This window comes from Cyprinodon variegatus, unplaced genomic scaffold, assembly GCF_000732505.1.
Source record: "Cyprinodon variegatus isolate N-32 unplaced genomic scaffold, C_variegatus-1.0 Scaffold1467, whole genome shotgun sequence".
NCBI lineage: Eukaryota > Metazoa > Chordata > Actinopteri > Cyprinodontiformes > Cyprinodontidae > Cyprinodon > Cyprinodon variegatus.
The window spans coordinates 106,015-127,293 of NW_015151920.1; the positions used below are offsets into that span (position 1 = coordinate 106,015).

General features: G+C 39.9%; 1 protein-coding gene across 1 annotated transcript in view; it reads right to left on the reverse strand.

The window, feature by feature from the left end:
- Positions 1 to 21,279, reverse strand: part of LOC107103501 (glutamate receptor ionotropic, kainate 2) — a gene marked incomplete at its 5' end in the record, with an annotated part of 137,989 nt that overhangs the window by 103,454 nt on the left and 13,256 nt on the right. Inside the window, one exon of the mRNA XM_015403221.1 lies at positions 6,666 to 6,872. Within this exon, the coding sequence (XP_015258707.1) occupies positions 6,666 to 6,872 (207 nt within the window). The remainder of the gene's footprint in view (positions 1 to 6,665; positions 6,873 to 21,279) is intronic.

Consider the following 21,279-nt stretch of genomic DNA (forward strand, 5'->3'; position numbering starts at 1 on the left):
GTTCCAGGTTTTATCCAGCAGCCCAACAAAGCCTGGTTTTAGTTTAGAAAACATGCAAATAGAAACGGATGAACGGGTCCCCCCCTTTGGAATGGGGGTCGTTTCGTTTCTTTGTTAGCCTGCAATGCCCCATACCTGACTATGTCTCTGAAAGGGGGGTCGTTGGAGGGAATTGTTGGCCTGGATAACAGGTGAGGTCTTCTGTTCTCCTGTAGAGGGGTTTGTTCTGTGATGATGTTGGGAAGGAATCAACTCAATTGCTGCATTAAAGGTTTTTGAAAGCTGAAATCTGAGTCCACCCCCTCCGTTTAAGGTTGTTTTTTCTTTCTTAACATAGATGCAGGCTAACAAAAGAAGATAAACGACCCCCAACCACCTATTTTCTTTGTCCAAAATGTGAACATTCTGGTCTTCAAAAGAATGACGGTTTTCCATAAGGTGTAGATGTACAGCAGAGTCTTGTCCAGAGGAGGGCGCTCTTCTGTGTTGGGCCATGCGTCTGTGGAGAGGTTGTTTGGTTTCTCTAATATAAAGATCAGAGCATTCCTCGCTGCATTGAACTGCATCCACCACTCCGCTGCATTCTGCCTTTTTACTCTTTGGAATTTAACATTTTCCAACAACATTTATTTTTCCTCAAGTATTGATCAGGGTTCTTGGCAGCTTATTTCTGCATAACAGGCTCTTATTCTATCTGCCAAGCTGGGTAGCAGTTCTTTGGCTGAAATCTGGGCTCCCTTTCAGCAGGATGTTTAAAGGGGCTACTGCACATGCTCTGTGTTTCTGTTCCCGGATCCTTTCACTCTTTTCCACCTTGTGGTCAGCTGCAAATGCATTGCTCCTCTGGAACCAATAAAGTCCTCAATTCAATTTCAACTCAGTTGAATTCTAATGCACACTTTGAGTTTCCATAAATGTTTATTATTGCTTCTAGATGTCTTATAGTAGCTGCAGGTTTATAATACACTTCGTATTTCAACACTATTCACAATAAAACAGAAGCTTTACAGCACGTAGTTATATATACTGTAGTATTTCAAGGAAAATACTGCTCTAAAGCATTTTTGATTTAAAACAGTCTCTTTTGTCCTGTTGACAGTTCATAAATCTCCTCCTACGCTGTGACTCCAGATGCTAAACATTCACAAGCTAAAGTGGTTCATCCCTGAAAGATAAATCCTTTTTTGTCTCATAAAGGTTGCCGTTTATCACTGAAGGATGAACTAACTGCACCGAGAGGGTTAGATGTCAGATGTATCGGAAAAAGCCTCGAAGCTGCACAATGCAACTCCTTCACAACTCGTTTGTTCCACTTTTAGCATAACACATATTAGATATTATTTACTGTGATATTCTCCTGGAAATGGTTCAGTCCAATTCAGCAGCTCCCCTTTATCCTGATGTCTCTTCTCTGAGTCCACTGCTCTCAACTCTTCAGAGACCTTGTCTACTGCAATCACCATCCGTCTACGTCAAAAGCAAGAAATGGGGCAAACATGCAGAGAACAGCACCTCACAGGGGACTGGGCCCTTCACCCATGTAAAACAAGACTATCTGTCACCACGGACAATCGCTACACCGATCAAGAACAGAAGCAGAAGACCAGTGTGGAGGAGTTAAGGGCCACTTGACCCCTTACGGTTACAGCATCTAATGAGGTCAGATATTGACTATCGGCCATGCAGCACCTGCTATTTTTCTATCCATGCAATTTATCCTAACTGGGACTGCAATGATCAACGCTGAGAGCAGACTGTGTGTTCTTGCGTTTGTGTTTTAATAAGCTCTGTAGGGGAAACAAGTCGTGAACCTCCATGCTTGCGCTGGGTAATTGTTACTCCCTGTCTAAGCCAGCTTTACCTCCTATTTTCTTCTTTTGTGGTTTGGCTCCGCCTTGTGACATCTTGTTCTTTGTAATTTAAATCTGAGTGACATTAGCTCCTATTATAAGAAATATCAAAAAAAATATAGCAATATGATAACACTGAAAAAAACTGAAAAAAGAAGGATCCATATTAAAGTCTAATCTAAGAAATATAAGCATTTTAATCTCTAATCTCTTAATTTCTAACCAAGGGATAAAACATATGCTTTTATGCTTTTTTTTCACTTTTTCAGAAGAGTAAATGCTGATGTGTTCCAGATGCCTCCTGCTCGCCTCCCCTGGGAGGTGTTCCAGGCATGCCCTGTTGGGAGGAGGCCTGGTGGAAGGCCCAGGACACGCCGGAGGGATTATGTCTCTGAGCTGGACTGGTGTCACCTCAGGGTCCCCGGGAGCAGCTGGAGGAGGCGTGTGAGGAACGGGAAGTCTGGACAACTTTGCTTAAACTGTTGCCTCAACAACCTGGCCCCGGATAAAGCTGAGAGAAATGGATGGATGGTTTGTAACATAAGATCTGATGTAGTGAACGTTTATCTCACACGGACTGATCAGCTGCTGCGTCCTGAATGCAAGCGTTAAAATGACACTTCGATCGCTAATACTGGCCGACATGAAAAGTAATTCCAACTTGCCCGATGCTAACACATTCATTAAAACCCTTACTGATCTGTGGTCTGCACTAGCCTGCTAATTCTACTTCATTTTATTACCAGAGGTGTCAACAGTATTCATGTTTATTGCTCCAGTAGAAGAATAAATCCCACCATTAAAAAACACTTTTTAGTAAAAGTGTAAAAGTACCATTTTTAAAACGACTTAAAGTATAGAAGTATATTACTCTAATATAGCCCAAGAAAACCCTATTAATGCATATTGCCCGACATAAACTGGATTATGCCAGTAGATGTTAGCGTTAATGAGTGATATAAACTGAAACACTCTTTCATTTAGAGATTAGAGGGATTTTATTCTGGTTTAGACCTAAATGAGGTCCTCTTAAATCCAACTGAGGTAATAACCAAATATAAATGAATATAAATAAAGGGATGTAACTCTGATTAATATTATGTCCAGTGTTTAGAATAAAATAAAAAAAAACTAGATTTTTTAAGACCGTTACTGATTATGTTGTCGAACCGATTCCTGATATGTGCTGCCGATATTTTGGGACCGATTTTTAGAAACGATGTTTTTATTTATTTTATTCCTCTATTTGCATGATAAAAGAGACACAATGACACAAGTCTCAGTTTAAACAGCAGTGAAACATTAAGAAATAAATCAAACACCACATTATCGAATGCAAGAGTTACGATGCATAATTAGCTGATTTCAAGGTGTGGCTTATTGGAGGCTTATTAGTAGAAATCCTACTGTTTGAAAACACTAAGTTAGAGGATTAACTTGTGCTTTATACTCCAGTAAAAGTGTAAAAGTACAATTTTTAAAACAAGTAATGCAGGAAAAAATGTTAAGGACAAAAGCTTTACTGCGCTACCTTATTAAAGGAACATTTTTCTACAATTATGGATGATAACTTCCTTAGACTTTATTTTCTTAGTTTTATAACTAATGGGACCAGAGTGAAAATTTCATTTTGCATCATCTTGAAAAACTTTTTATTTTGGTATGTGGTGAACAACAAGTTGGGGCAGCACCGAGTCTAACTATAAAAAAATTAATTGTCTGGATGAAATTAATTATTTTGATGGTTTTTATTTTTTATGAAACAAAAAAACTAACAAGTCTATTTTTAAAATGTAAGGAGTAGAAGTAACAAGATGTCTTAAAAAAAGAATTACTCCAGTAAAGTATAGATAGCCAACATTTCTACTTAAGTACTGAAGTATTTGTACTTTGTTACACCTCGTTTTCTTAATGCCACGCATGATCCAACCATTTGATGAAACGACGTTCTGCATTGCCTGGTTAACTTCCTCCAGTGGATGGAAACACTTCTAATTAGCTTTTTTTTGTAGACATTTTTAAAAGTTGCTTTTACATGACATTTGGATGGAAATGTAGCGATTGTATAAATCAACAACTAATAATAACAGTAATAGAGATGTAGAATTGAACTGTATAGATCCAGCCCAGCATATTTATATAACTACACAAAACAGAGTACAGTATTTCTGAACTCCGTTCAACAATGCAACCCTTTGTGGGACAACTTAAAAAAAACACATTTTTTAAAATTCCGGGTTTTTGTCCTGGAGGGTAGCCTTTTCCTGCATCTCTTCCCCCTCTCTATTACTCCATTTCCCATTTATACCTTCAAATTAAGGTTAATTAGCCAAGAAGAAAAAGGGACAATAAGACAGAGGGGGCTCCCAGTTCTACTAAACTCTAGAAACATTAGGGTTTCTCATGCACTTAGAAAGGAGAAAGGAAGGTGAAGTGAATCAAAATGAAAACAAGCACATTCTCAACAGGAAAAGGGGAACTGAATGTGAGCATCCTGTTCACAGATCTCAGCTAAAGTCTAAATCCAGCTGCCTGCTACATTCATCCAGTCCATAGTGCATCACAGCATCATAGATGCAGCCATGTTTCCATGTTTAAGCACATTTTGAAGTGTGAAATTTAAAAAAAGCTGATGGATACGGCAAAATGTGAAATTCCTTCCAAATTTTGGCAAAAACATTTTACACTTGTTTTTTTTTTTTTTTTAGCTTTCTTTAAAAAAAATATGTTAAACACGAAATGGAAACACTTCTGCCAAAAAAAGTCCTGATGGAGCAAACATTTAACTCACAGGACGGATGAGCTGCTCATGTCTTCCCAATAGAACAACATGGCGTTCTCTAGACATCATGGATAATATTAGTTGGCATGATGGCAACTTAGGCTTCTGATAAATTTCTGCTTTAAATAGCCTGGTTAATTTGCTACAAACCTGTAAATGAAAACCGAATATTATTATTTTATTATTCTTTGCTTTGTTTTTATTTTAAATTATTGTTTAAAAGTTTGCTCAAAATTCACATTGCAGTTTATTGGAAACATAGAAGTGTTACTGCCGAGCAATCCCTCTCCAGTCAGCTCTAAAGTTAGATTTATTTCTCTTGATAAGAAAACCGCCAAAATTTGCAAAATGAGGTTATAAAGTAATCATGAATCAATGGGGAAAGAGACCATAGGGATCAATTCTCATCACTATAAATATGCTCCCTAGTGGTAGAATTACACTGCTCAAAAAAATTAAAGGGACACTTTGAAAACACATCAGATCTTAATGGGGGAAAAATCATGCTGTTTATTTAAACTGATATGGACCGGGTGATGTGTTAGGAACAAAAGAATGCCACATCATTGGATGAAAATGAAAATGATCAACCTACAGAGGGCTGAATTCAAAAATTATAGTGAAAAATGATGCAGCAGGCTAGTCCATTTTGCTGAAATTTAATCGCAGCAACTCAAAATGGTATTCAGTAATTTGTATGGCCCCCATGTGCGTGTGTGCATGCCTGGCAATGATGAGGCACGCTCCTAATGAGACGACGGATGGCGTCCTGGGGTATCTCCTCCCAGATCTGGACCAGGGCTTCACTGAGCTCCTGGACAGTCTGAGGTGCAGCCTGGCGGCGTGGGATGGATGGAAACATAATGTCCCAGAGGTGTTCTATTGGATCTAGGTCAGGCGAGTGTGGGGGGGGGGCAATCAATGGTATCAATAGAACTGCCTGCAGACTCTCGCCACATTGTCGTGCACCAGGAGGAACCCAGGACCCACTGCACCAGCATAGGGTCTGACAATGGGTGCAAGGATTTCATCCCGATACCTAATGGCAGTCAGGGTGGTGTTGTCTAGCCTGTATAGGTCTGTGCGTCCCTCCATGGATATGCCTCCCCAGACCATCACTGACCCCCCACCAAACCGCTCATGCTGAACGATGTTACAGGCAGCGGAACGTTCTCCACGGCTTCTCCTGACCATTTCAGGTCTGTCACATGTGCTCAGGGTGAACCTGCTCTCATCTGTGAAAAGCACAGGGCGACAGTGGTGGACTGGCCAATTTTTGTGTTCTGTAGCAAATGCCAATGGAGCTCCACGGTGCCGGACAGTGAGCACAGGGCCCACTAGAGGACGCCGGGCCCTCAGGCCACCCTCGTGGAGTCTGTTTCTGATTGTTTGATCAGAGACATTCACACCAGCGTTGTTTCAGTGAAATAAAAATAAAGTTTAATTCTATTCTGTGTTTTGTAAAGAAAATAATGTTTAAATCAATCATTGAACATCACAGTTTCTTTGTAGGAACATCAAATGGGCAGGTAAAAACAACATTTCATTTTCCTTTGTGATAAATAAAGTGCCTTTAGGTTGAATAGAATCAAGTCAGAAGTATTGTTACATTCTTTACAGAAACAGATCAGTTATTATTTATAAATCACCAGGAACTCAGAAAAGAAGGTTATGATTTTAACAGCAGCTGATATGTTTTTTTAAAACTCCAGTTTAACTAAGGCTACACCAGTGGATACAAGGCACAGGTCAGACACACTGCTCCCTTAATTAAAATAAAAAGACATTTCATAAAAATCTGTAAAGATATCAGCCTAGTAATTGTTACCAAGCCGTGTCCAGCAATCATAGTAATAAGAAAGTAAAATGATCTTTGTCCAGAGATGAAAGGATTTCAGCAAAATGTGCAAAAAAACGAAATTAGGAAAAGTGATTTACATTTTAGTACTAGTTTATCTTCAAACAGTTTTCATTTGAACCTGAATCATCTGTGTTTTATTGGCTGGAAGGATCTGTGTAAAGGTCGGACTCACGTGGTCTATCAGCTCTTTAACCATGCCGTTCCACTGGCCCGTATTCTCATCCTGTGCTCCGTATTTTCCATCCTCCACCAGACGGATCTCGTATGTAAAGCCCAGGATGTTTGCCAGCTCTCTCAGTAGGTCAATGCAGTAGCCTTCAAATCGGTCGTTTCCATACAGTGGAGTGTCAGATTTCTTGAACATCACATATGGCTCCTCCTGTCAGGAAAAACAGTGAAAGATTAGTCCCTAAAGCGCTTGGCATCTCACACATGCTGTTATGGCCTATCTAAAGGGTTGTTCGACATGGAAAATGGGCTTTAAAGCTGTGCAAAGTCAAAAAAATCTAACTGTGTTGGCTAGTAAAGCAACTTAACGCCTGCTGTGTATATGTGCTTGGCAGGAGACGCTCCTATGATGTGAGGTAGGGTGGTTGCAAAGTGAAGCATGACCATAATAAGAGATAATCCCTCCAAATCAATGACTCTGTGCTCCTCTCAGACACAGCAGGCTAGCTTTGGTCCCAGGTCCCGCTTTCGTGAGACCACACGCCTTGTCAGTCAGATAAGAGATGTTGATAGATGGACACAAAAGGAAAGAGCAGGAGCTTTCATCCCCTCTCCTCACATGGACAGCTGGCTCGACTGCTAATGTCTTTTTTCCTTCCGCTTCCTCCAGTCTTCTAAGAACCTCCTCAGCTATGTTCTGTTTTTCTTCCCTTCAAGCTTCCTTTCCTGTAACCTCCTCCGCATGCTTCCTCTTCATTTTACATCTGCTGCATGCGCCATCTGTCTCTGTTAGCCTTAGACCTTCATTCTAGGAAACTGTCCCTCATTTCTATGACTGCCTTGTCTCTCCCTGACAATAAATCAGAAAACAGATCACCAACCAGGTGTTGTTTATCATGGAGCTGTGCATTACTGAAGTAAAAAAGTTGCAGAGCTCAACTGAATTTTCTTGTTGAAGTAATCTGTTAAAAAAAAAACTTTAAAGTAAGCTAAAAAAGCCACCAGGGTCTTTTTTATCACAAAATGCCAGAAATAGAAACCAGGGAATAGAAAGAGTGTGCCCAAAACTGTATTTCTTTTTGTTTAGGTTAGGTTTAATTGTCAGTTGTTTGTGTTTGTTTTTTGGTTTGGCTAAACCAATATATACACTGAGCAGAATTATTAGGCAAATGAGTATTTCGACCACATCATCCTTTTCCTACATGTTGTCCTACTCCAAGCTGTATAGGCTTCAAAGCCAACTACCAATTAAGTAAATCAGGTGGTGTGCAGCTCTGTAATGAGAAGGGGTGTGGCCTAATGACATCAACACCCTATATAAGGTGTGCTTAATTATTAGGCAACTTCCTTTCCTTTGACAAAATGGGTCAGAACAGAGATCTGACAGACTCTGAAAAGTCAAAAATGGTCAGATGTCTTACAGAGCGGTGCAGCAGTTTGGAAATTGCCGAGCTTGTGAAGCGGGATCATCGCTTGACCAAGTGGTTCATGACAACTAGCCACCAGGGGCGCAAGAAGCGTGTTGGAAAAAAGAAGACGCAGAATAACTCCCCATAAATTAAGAAGGATGAAGCGTGAAGCTGCCAGGAAGCCATCAGCCACCAGTTGTTCCATATTTCAGAGCTGCAGGATGTCTGGAGTGCCGAGAAGCACAAGGTGCTCAATCCTCAGGGACCTGGCCAAGGTAAGGAAAGCTGAAAAAGGCCACCTTTGAACAAGACACACGAGACAAAATGTCAAGATTGGGCCAAGAAATCTCTGCAGACTGATTCCTCCAAGGAGTTTGGGTCTGATGGAATGAGAGAGAGTCTAGATGGGCCAGATGGATGGATGGGCACCAGGCTGGATCAGTAAAGGGCAGCAAGTTCCTTATCCACTCAGACGCCAGCAAGGTGGAGGTGGGGTAATGCTATGGGCTGCTATCATCAAAGATGAATTTCTGGGATCTTTTCGGGTTGATGATGGAGCCAAGATCAACTCCCAGACCTACTGCCAGTTTCTGGAAGACACCTTCAAACAGTGGCACAAGAAGAAGACGCCATCATTCAAGAGAAACATGATATTCATGCAGGACACTCTGCACACGCATCTAAAAGGAGAAAAAATAATGACATGGCCGCCTTGATCACCTGATCTGGACCCCATGGAGAACCTGTGGTCCTTCATGAAAGGTGAGATCTACAGGGAGGGAAAACAGGGAGGCTGTGGTGGCTGCTGCACGCAATGAGGATCGCAAACAGATCAAGACACTGACAGTATCTATGGATGGAAGGATTTAGAGCGCCATGGGGAAGAAAGGTGGCGATATTCGCCACTGATTTGTTTTCTTTTTGTTTTGTTTTTTAATGTTGCAAATGTTCATTTCTGAATTTTGAGTTTTTATAATGGTTTACCTGGTGAAAATAAACAAGTTAGGTGGGAATATGTTTGTTTTTTATTACATTTCCTAATAATTCTGCACAGTAATATTAATCTGCACACACAGACATCATCATAAAATGGCCAAATCTAAAAAACAAACAAACAGCACATCAACTTCCAAAAATATGAAACTTTGATATTAAGGAGTCTTTTTGGTTGATTGGGAACACAATTGTGGCCTAATAATAAAAATAATCCTCAAAAATACAACTTGCCTAATAATTCTGCACACAGTGTATGTGTGTGTTAGGTCAGTTTTCTTTGCTTTTTGCTTTGTTTGTTTGTTCAGTTAAAAGTTAAGTATTATTAAATTCAGTTGACCTCTTTTATGTGCCGACTGATTTTTTTTGTTAATTTTTTGGGGGGTCAATAAAACCCAGATTTTTAAAATGACCTCCTGTGTCTCTTTTTGCTTGGTCCCTGACACACACACACACACACACACACACACACACACACACACACACGCATGTTGTTTCAAACTGTCCTTGTTGAAATTGGACTTTGTTGGGTTAGATTTTGTCCCAGTTTAGTCCGATAATAGATGTTGAAAAGATTTTCCAGCGATTTGAAAGTTACTGTTTTTTACCTTTCACTTTTAAAGCAAATGTAGATGTCGTTTAGATGTAAATCATGTCAAATTTTCAATATCTTTTTAGCCAATCTTTGCTCATTGGGTATAGGTCCAGATACCGAGATACAGATTAGAATTGATAAGAGAATTCAGTCAGGTTGTACAGTCCGATTAGTAAAGTAAAACCACCTGAATGCATCAAACCACTGCCTTGCAGGAAACAATCTTCCTGAATGAGCTTGCATTTTATTGTTGATTCTACTGTATTTATTTATTTTTTTTTGTTGACTCTGAAATCCTTCACATATATCAAACATACATACAGAGGGTAAAATAAGTATTGAACATGCCACCATTTTTCTCAGTAACTATATTTCTAGGGGTTCTATTGACATGACATTATCACAAGATGTTGATAACAATCCATGCAAAGAAACAAAGAAATTAAACCATAGATGTCCAGAAATTAAGTTATGTGTAATAATGTAGAATGACACAGGGAAAAAGTATTGAACACATGAAGAGAGGCATGGAAAGCAAGACGGCAGCAGAAATCTCTCAGTAATTAGAAAGCAATCCTGCCCCTTGTCAGTGCAAATGAATATCAGCTGGTTCAATCCCAATGATGGCCTTCAAAGAGGTGTTTCTGGTATTACACAAGAAACATCTCATGATGGGTAAAAGTAAAGAGCTTTCTCAAGACCATCGCAAAGTTAATGATGATGTTGGTTACAGAAGGATTTCTAAACTTCTGAATGTTCCAGTGAGCATTAATGGAACCATAATCTAGAAGAGGAAAGAACATCATTTCACCATAAACTGACCATGAGCAGGTGCTCCTCGCATGATCTCTGGCAGTGTAGTGAAAAGAATGAGCAGAAGAGTTGTCCAAGAGGAATTAGCAACTACCAAGTATTAAATTAAATAATTTTTAGTAGGTAAGTTCAATACTTTTTCCCTGTGTCATTCTACATTATTACACATAACTTAATTTCTGGACATCTATGGTCCACATTATTATGTCAAGCCAAGAATGCCACTATTCGCATGTAATTACCATGTTAAGATTGAAATTAACCTGCTAAAAACGGCATTTTTTCTGAAATTTCTGCGCTTTTTTTCGCCCTCTTTTAACATCAAGCGCCCCTTTTTACGTCCGTCATGTACCGCAAGACGCGCGTTCTTAACACGCATATTGACGGGTCAAAACACGCGTTTTTGACACACGTTCTTACCGAGACAACGCATGTTTTCTTGCGGGGTCATCATGACGGATGTAAACATACAGAAAACAAGTCAGACAGACACATTTTCTGGAAGAAAAGTGGCCCCTTTATTGTCATTTTATTAGCACATTGTAAAAAGTTTTTACATGAAAGAATGCATGACGATGGATGAAAAACAACAGTGAAGTAGGCTACATTTATGATTATATTCTCAGAAAAACAAACATACTTCTAAACGGGCTTGGTTAGAGACAAGAGAGAATATAAAGGGAAAAATCCGACTGCCAGTGCCAGATTCGAACCTGTAATGAAGCAAAAAGTTTGTATTGCATGCGGTCACTTTAGCCACTACGCCGCTCCTCAGTTGGAACCACTGCTGAACTGTCCTACTAATACCTGCAAAGCACAAAACATTAGTTAGCGATGCATGTCTACGCATGTCAAGGCTTTGTGAAAAGACAGTGCAGTGAACTTTGGCAACACTGCCACACAGAGGTCTGTGCAGAGTTTTCCACAAAGCAGATCTGTGCTGAACTTTCTTGGTCTGGCGGTCTTGATCTGCAATTGGATGCAACCGGGTTAAATACATTGGCTGTTGGAAAAGAAGGAAGGACATTATTATCATATTAGGAAAACGCACATATTTGACCCAAGTTGTCTTGGTAAGAAGTTCTGACCCGTCAAAACACGCGTACCATCATGACGGACGTAAAAAGCTGCGCTTGCTGTTAAAAGACGGCGAAAAAACTTTCGGAAAAACTGGCGTTTTTTGCGGGTTAATTTTAATCTTAACATGGTAATTAGATGAGAATCATGGCATTCTTGGTTTGCCATACATTATTACCCATAACTTAATTTCTGGAATTCTAAAAACCAAACATAGAAAAGCAGCTTTTCGTTTATATATTGACGTTATTGATCTCACAGTTGAAAAATCTACTCGTTACATCAGCTAAAAATAGTCAAAGAAGAGGAATGTGCCAAAGGAAGGAAAAGTTGCATGGGATATACAAAGTATACTGTATACAGTGCATCCACATATGTCAGCTTATTTTATTTAATTTTTTTATGGTAGGATCATTATACCGGGTTATTGCTCAGGGTGTTTACATGGGTATTTATATGGATGGATATTTATATTTATATAGATATAGTACTGGGTGTCAAATATAAAGAAACAGTTATTGCACAGGGTTTCAATTTCCTGTTACTGAAATGTGTCACAACAATAAACTGGCCTTGTCTTCCTAAAATATCTTTTATACATTTGAGACTAATAGAAATATTAAAGAACTTTTTTGTGAAACAGTCTTCCACTTTGTCCGATTCTCCCCAGGTCGAAACTATTTCTAGTGTTCCTTATATATTGGACAAAGGAGTAGGGGGGATACAACCTGCAAGAACGTTTTAGGCAACAATTCCACAACATTTGCAAAAAAACCGAAGAATCACCAAATCAACACAAAGTTCAAACTGAAGAGTGGCGATGGTTGCTTCATGCTAGTTTTCCTACTGAATACATGAAAGACACAGCCTAATGAAAGATTGCTGACATTATATTAACACGTTCCTTGGCATCAGCAATCTCAAGTCAAACACTACCCAGCGTTCTTTAAGTGTAGTAGTTTGGTGAATGACCAAACGACCAAATATTCATTTTTTATACAAGCAGTTTCTGTTATGACCACAAAGCAAGGAGGAGGTAGGTCACCCTCTCTTGATGGCACCACACATCAGCAGCTGCGACGTGTTCAGACTCCACACAAACATGGCTGTTTTTCCAAGCTATTGCACCATCAGTTCAAGGTAAAAGCAGTGTGTGTTTTTTTCTCTTTTTCTTGTCACCATGGTAACTAAAATACTGCCTCCAGTCATTTTAAATCTCCACAGGTAGTTTTCTGTGGCCTCTGCATGACTGTGTGCAGAAGGTCAGCGACGTTTCCATGCTTAGAGTGGAGGGGAAGAAAAGACTCACATCCTTTTCAATTCTATAGATTACCCCTTTATTTGTAAAATCTGAGAAAATTAATCCGTGTTTATTCTAAAACAGTCTTAAAACGTTATGTTGAGTCCTGCCAAACACAGATCCATTACAGTGTTTAAGCTACAGAAATATTTACATTTGGAGATTACAAGACAGTATGCATATATGGCTGGACAGCATTGAATCTTTCTGCTGGTTTCTCTCTGATTTTAACATCCAGCAGAAAAATGAAAAGGCTAATATTTAGGTCACAATGTTTATTGTTTAATATTGTTTATGTATTTAGCAGACAGCTTTATCCAAAAATATGTATAATGCAACTAATTCCTCCCAGTGGGGATACAAACCCTGGCTTCCTATGTGCAGGAGGGGGGACTTATCACTTCAGCTCCCCAGCCTCTTTGTCACAATGCCACAATGTGGCAGCTTTGTCAATGTCCTTCTTTAAGAGTAGTAGTTCCTTTCAGGTATTTGGTTTAAGAATAATTTTTCTTTTTATTTAACTGTTGTTGCCCACATGGGCGTTGAAGTTCCCCAGTAGAACAATGGAGTCCCCAGTTGGAGCAACCTCTATTACCCCTCCCAAGCACTCCACGAAGGCCGGGTAATCTGCACAGATGTTGGGCCCATAGGCCGAGACGACAGTGAGAGACCTGACCCCAAACCGAAGGCGTAGGGAAACAACCCTCTCGTTCACTGGGGTTTACTCCAACATGTGATGACTGAGATGGGGGGCAATGAGCAAGGCCACCCCAGCCCCCCACCTCACCCTGTGGGCAACGCCAGAGAAGTGGAGCGTCCAGCCTCTCTCTAGGAGATGGGACTCAAGACCCAAGCTGTGTGTAGACTTGAGCTGGACTATATCTACCCGGTACCTCTCAACCTCTCGCACAAGCTCAGGCTCCCCAGCAATGTCACATTCCACATCCCTACAGCCAGAAGCTGTGTGTGTCGACCCCGCCTCGACCGCCAACAAGTTCTATCGGCACCTGACCCCTACGGATCCCTCTGCGGGTAGTGGGTCCACAGGGGGGCGGGCCCACGTTGTCTGTTTGGGCCCCATTAGCAGAAGCCCTGCCACCAGGCACTCATATGCAAGCCCCAACCACAGTCCTGTCTCCAGGATGGGGCCTTGGCTCTGCCATACCAGGCAACGTCACGGTCATTGGTTAAACTCTCTCCATATGGGTCTTCTGAGCTGCTATTAGTCTGACCTGTCAACTAAGACCTTTTTGCCAAGGGAGACCCTACCATGTGAATAACGCCTCCGATAACATAGCTCCTAGGATCATTTGGGCACTCGAACAACCACACCATGTTAAGGTGGCAGTTTGCGGGGCGAATAATAAGATTAATATAACATTTCATTGTCCTCTGTCCAAGCTTAACTAATCCACTTTGACCTGCAATGAATCATGGAAAATAGAGCAGTACAAAGGAAACTCCAGACTCCAGAATGCAGCCTGCTGCTTAATGAAATATGACAAATATATCATCAAAGTAGGAGAGTGGCAGATGGTTAGGATGTCAAGCAGAATGTAACTTTGTTACACTCAGATATCGGTTTATTCCTAAGACCTCAGAATTGAGCAATGTTTTTCCTAGGACATGATTTCTAAAGCCTTATGTCTTAAAATGTACACCATAAACTTAAACACACTTACACACAAGTTGAATTCTCATTCATTTAGGCAAAACTGATTTTGCAAAAAAAAAGGGTTCAGTGATGAATGATTGAAAAAATATGAGGATATGTTTTGAGACGAGTACTGTGTTGTATTTATTTTAGGGTATATCATAGTTAAGAATAGAACACCAAACTGTAAAAATCATTAACTATATCCCACAGTGTTATTTAATAAGATGTGCTGTGGGCAGTCTTCTTGTTGATCTATGTAATATTTAATTCCAAATAAAGCTGACAGCAGCTGCAACAAGGAGCCACTGCAGGACACCAATATAAAAGTTGCTGCTTCTGCTGCTCATCATTGCAATCTTTCTGCAATCTCAACATTGCAGAAAGTCCCATTCTTTGAGTACCATTAATTTCAACTGTGACCAATACCCTAAGCCAAAACATTACGTGTTCAAACCCCAACCTAAACTTAATTCACACCGCAGTCCTATATATGACCCCTGAACCAAAAACAGCTATTTCCCTAGTGGGGTCCTTGCTTTGGGCCCCACAAGGCGCAGTCGGTCCCCACAACTTGATATTTTTTCGTAAAATGGACCCGCAATGTATTAAAAACAAAAACACACACACAAAGTGGGACCTATAAAAAAAAAAGTCAGTTCATATTCAGAATACAAACTTCTGAGAGTACTTTAAAAATGAAATTATTACAAACTGTTCAATAATGATAAATGTTTTTAATTCAGAGTAATTTTCATTTAAATGTGCTTAAGTGGAGGCATTAATGTTTGTCAAGGAACACTACTGCCACCTACAGGTTAGTGACATCACGGTACGGTATCGGTTGTTGATCAAGTCCCAGTGCTGTATCTGGTGTTTGTCACAACGCGCTATTATCCAAGTCATCTTGAAAACATTCTTCTTCCAAATGTTGGCTACATATTACGTGATTTTTCTCTGGCCAGAAGATTGATGACAAATTCTCCCTCGTCAAGTTGGCAATCAAACGACTTTTACAACATCCAACAAAAACCCTTATGACGAGGACTACAGCGAGGCACGTGATGTCGCCCGGTACGGCGGAGTCGGGACCCCACCCTGGAGCCAGGCCTGGGGTTGGGGTTCGTCGGCGAGCGCGTGGTGGTCGGGTTCTTCCTCGCGGGACTCGGCCAGGCCAAGCCCGAAGGAGCGAAGCGAGGCCATCCCCCAGTGGGCCCACCACCTGCAGGGGAAACCATGAGGGACCGGTGCAAAGGGGATTGGGCGGCAGCCAGAGGCGGAGACCTCGGCGACCTGATCAGCGGGCGCTTAAACTGGCTCTGGGGACGTGGACTGTCACCTCACTCACGGGGAAGGAGCCTGAGGTTGTGCGGGAGGTGGAGCGATACCGGCTAGAAATAGAAGGGCTCGCCTCTACGCACAGCCAGGGCTCTGGAACCCAGCCCCCTGAGAGAGGCTGGACTCTCTTCTACTCTGGAGTGACCCGCGGGGAGAGGCAGATGGCAGGGGTGGGGCTACTTGTCTCCCCCCAGCTCAGCCGTCTCATGTTGGAGTTCACCCCGGTAGACGAGAGGTCGCATCCCTTTGCCTTCAGGTTGAAGGGAGGACTCTGACCGTTGGGGACAGTCCCCCTGGATTGGCAGACTGGAGTGGTGGTTCCCCTCCACAAGAAGGGGGACCGGAGGGTGTGTTCCAACAATCGGGGAATCACACTTCTCAGCCTCCCTGGAAAGGCCTATGCCAGGGTGGTGGAGAGGAGAGTCCGGCTGATAGTCAAATCTCGGATTCAGGAGGAGCAGTGGGATTTTTGTCCTGGCCGTGGAACACTGGATCAGCTCTACACCCTCAGCAGGACTCTGGAGGGTGCATGGGAGTTTGCCCATCTAGTCTATATGTGTTTTGTGCATCTGGAGAAGGCATTCGACCATGTCTCTTGGGATTTCCTGTGGGGGATACTCCGGGAGTATGGAGTACCTGGCCCTTTAATAAGGGCTGTTAGGTCTCTGTACAACCGGTGTCAGAGCCTGGTCCGCATTGCCGGCAGTAAGTCAGACTCGTTTCCAGTGAGGGTTGGACTCAGCCATGGTTACCCTTTGTGACAGATTCTGTTCATAACTTTTATGAACAGAATTTCTAGGCACAGCCAAGGTGTTGAGGAGATCCGTTTTGGTGGCCTTAGGATTACATCTCTGTTATTGGTAGATGATGTGGTTCTATTTGCTTCATTAGGGCGTGATCTACAGCTCTCACTGGAACGGTTCGCAACCAAGTGTGAAGCGGCCGAGATGAGGATCAGTGCCATCTATGGGTTGGGAAGGATGTACTGCCCCTAGTGGAGGAGTTTAAGTATCTTGGGGTCTTGTTCACAAATGAGGGGAAGATGGAGTGGTAGATCGTTAGGCGGATTGGTGTGGCGTCTGCTGTGAAGCGTGCGCTGTACCGGTCTGTTGTGGTGAAGAGAGAGCTGAGCCAAAAAGCAAAGCTCTCAATTTAACGGTCGATCTACACTCATACCCTCATCTATGGTCATGAGAAAACTCAGGTTTTGAAGTAAATTATTTTATCCATCAGTGCTCAGTTAATTGATAAATTCAATCTACTTTATATTAAATAATTCTCTGATATGTTGACATGTGACATGTTTTATGTTGTCAAAATGTTTTACTCAAACGAATCTTGTGATATGACTTGGATATTTGTTGATCAAACAGTCAAAAGGTCATATTAAGGCTATGAAAGTTTGTGAAATACAGTAAAATTTGATAGTATGCAGTGTATCCAGTATAAATAAACATCAATTTCTAGAATTTTTGCGCAAACAGGGCCAGAATATCCTATTGTCTACAACATGCATAAAATTACTCTTTGAATTCTGCTTCACTTGATAGAAGCAGAGTGATGCTTGGAATCATTTTAGACCAATATAAAATATCCTTCAGTGCTGCACAGCATCTGACTTTCTGACAGAAGCAACTTTTATTTTTAGAATTGCCATAATTTGGATTTAAAATTGGAGGCTGCTTGGCTTTTAGTTGTAAAATGGTACAGCCTCAACAGCAAGGCTCTCCAGTTTTCCTTAACATCCAAGAACATCACTGTTGGGATTAATAAAACTCTGAACATTGACTAATACATTTTAATAATACAAAGTAGGCACCATAATGTTGACAAGCCCAAAGAGCTGAACAGAAAAACAAATCTCTGGGCATATTGTTATGTGTATAATTTTCTACCACCCTGCTCACCCTAAAAAAGGCACAAACAAATTCAGACACTCATCTCCCCACCCCACGTGTTTTGAAAAAAAGGCTGACTGCTGACGGTCGATGGTGCATCTTTAATTAAAGAGGCAGAATTGCAGAGAAGCTGAGTAGCTCTGTAAAACAGACCTAATTAAAGCTGGACCACATCATGGCCTCTCTGCAGACTGTTTAGTACAAGTCCATTTTTCTCTAAGCAATTAAAAACAATAGATTTAGTGTCTCAGCAAAAGAAAACAGAAATCTAATGATGCTTCTTTGAGTTGCTCTAAAACATTTACTTTGATATTGCTGACTCCCTTTCAAGTGAAATGACCAAAGGCAAGATCTAAGCTTCTATCAGGTGCTCTCAGCATGCAGAGCTGCAATAAAAGCTTTACCCATTGCTTGGAAATAAAAATTATTTTTGTCTTTTTGTCGCAAACATTTAATCTCTGAAAGTATTTATATTCTAGATATTTTGATTCTGCCAGCTAAATATACCACGGATTACTAGGGCCAGGCTCCAGGTATGCTTTTTATTAAATACGAGAATAAAGTTATAACATTATCACAATGAAGTCATAATACTATTAGAATAAAGTCACAACATTTTCAGGATAAAGTTGCAACATTATCAGAATAAAGTCGTAACATTATCAGATTAAAGTCGCAACATTCTGAGAATAAAGTCATAATATTATGAGAATAAAGTTGCAATATTAGAAGAATAAAGTCAAAATATTACAAGAATAAAATCGTAACATTGCGAGTATAATGTCGTAAAATTATAAGAATTAGGGTGTATTTTATGACAATTCTTACAAGAAGCTATTTCTTCCCTAAAATAAGGAATGTTGAGCATTTTGCAAAATTACAAGGAAATATTAAGCCTTTCAGGACCAGCATCACATTATTATCAGTATCAGAACTTTACTAAACAACTGTACAAACGACTATGACTGTATAAAAGAAAGAACCAAAGGGATCCAGAAGAAATTCCCTCTTTCATGGAAGAAGAGCTGCCTGGTTAGTGGTCGGCTACAAGGGTAGACAGTGAGTTGTCATAAAATACTATTTTATTATTGTAATATTAGAACTTCATTTTTGTAAATTTACAACTTTATTCTCCTGATATTACGATTTTATCCTTGTAATATTATGACTTTATTCTGATATTTCGACTTTATAAAATTTTATATTTTTTGTAAGCTAGCCTGCCCCTAATACTGTGTTGTAAAATTTGTGCCGTTTCATAATTCTGTTCAATGCAGTCTATAATCCAGTAGATTATATCCCCAACAGAAATAAAAAATATATGTCATTAAGTTAAAATGTGAAAGATTCATCATCACATGTTAAAGACAGACTTTCTGTTGTTTTAGTGTTTTGTGAAATTTTTTTTTACTGTCTTACAGATTTCTTCTTCTTAATACCATAAACTCAAGTAGAATTTTATTTTATTTATTTATTTTTTATTTAGCAAAGCAAATATCCAACCCATCCTGCCTCGGTGTAAAAATCCATCGTCCTTCCATTGTTCAACCGTGAATCTTTTGTCCCATCCGCATGCAGATAGCTTACTGAAAGCACTATTTTAATTCCATTTAATTCGTCACGATGGGAGAAAGTACAAATTAAGGAACATTCACATGTTAATGAACACTGTTTGAAGTTTTTTGATAATTAATGCCATTTTAATGCCTTGGAAGGGTTACAATAGTCCCAGTTCAGACCTAAAAGCGTGATATAAAATGAGATATGCTAGAGAAATGTCACACACATTAAACTAATATAGACCAAGAAAACCTTTTTAATGCATATTGCCAGACATAAGCTGGAATATACCAGTAGATGTTAGCGTTACTTTAAGCTGTAATGAGAGATATAAACTGACACACTCTTTCATTTAGAGATTTTATTCTGGTTTTGACCTAAATGAGGTGCTCCTAAATCCAGCTGGAGTAATAACCAAATATAAATGAATATAAATAAAGGGATGTAACTCTGATTAATATTATGTTCAGTGTTTAAAATAAAATTAAAATAACACTAGATTTTTGAAGACCATTACTGATTATGTTGTCGAACCGATTCCTGATATGTGCTGCCAATAATTTGAGACTGATCTTTAGAAACCAATGTTTTTATTCTTTTTATTCCTCTATTTACATGATAAGTGAGTATAAATGAGTATAAAAGAGTATAAATCCTACTGTTTAAAAACACAAAGTTAGAGGATTGACTTATGCTTTTCACTCTAGTAAAAGTGTAAAACTACGATTTTTAAAACAACTTAAAGTATGAAAGTAAAAGTGATGCAGCAAAAACTGTTAAGGACAGAAGCTTTCCTGCTCTACTCTATTAAAGGAACATTTTTCTACCATTCTGGATGATAACTTCCTTAGACTTCATTTTCTTAGTTTTATAACTAATGGTAACAGCGTCACATGTAACTTTGGATCATCTTGAAAAACTTTATTTTGGTAAGTGGTGAGCAACAAGTTGGGGCAGCACTGATTCCAAACACAAAGAAATTGTCTGGAAGAAACTAATTATTTTGATGATATATAATAATAATAAAAAAAAATGAATACCAACAGGCCATAATGAATGAGTCCATTTTTAAAAGTTAAAAGTAAAGTAAAAAGTTGTATAAAAAATTATAATTCCAGAAAAGTATAGATAGCAAACATTTTAAGTTAAGTAAAGTAAGGAAGTATTTGTACTTTGTTACTTGACGCCCCTGTTGCTGATAAATACACTATAGAATGGGTGAAAACATACCCATATCAGCGTATGACGATACAAGAAAAGAATATCGCCATCAGCCTAAATGACAAAATTAAATACACTTTCTAATAAAATCTAACAGCAGTCTGTCTATTCCAGATAAAAATAGATTAGAGATCGTACAGTGTCATTTAAAATAAAAAAGAATATTTCCTGATTCACATTTAAATAAAAAATAAATGATGCCAGAAATAATATAAGAAACATAAAACTCATTAAACAAAAATTATTTTTTATAGTGCAACATGAGGATGTATTAATGTGGGCATGGATCACTGTGGTGTAACTTTTATTATTTAGCCATATTACTCAAAAATACGCCCTCCGACATGTGGGGACAAGCGGGTCAATCGTCCCAGGCCCAGGACAGAGGGGGGACCCAACAAAGGAGACATCGTGTGTTTGAGGAGGAGACAGAGGGAGCCATCCTTACCGATAACAGAGAGGTGGAGGGGGTTGCTGCCCGACCGGACAGTCAGAGACAGATCACACCGATAATTTCCATGATCCTGCGCTGTGGCCAACAACAATGACCGATTCTGGTCGAGTGAATGTTGTGCGTTTAATAGCAAAAAGGAAGTCTTTCACGTAGATGGCAAATTACCTGCCAGCATTTTAGAGGGCCGAGAATCCCCAAAGTGTCTGACCTATTCTACCTCTCACAATGGAGGGGGAAAAATTGTTAGTGACTGGCTGATATACAGCAGGTCAAAAAAGGCCATATTTTGCAGTGCCTGCTGTTCTC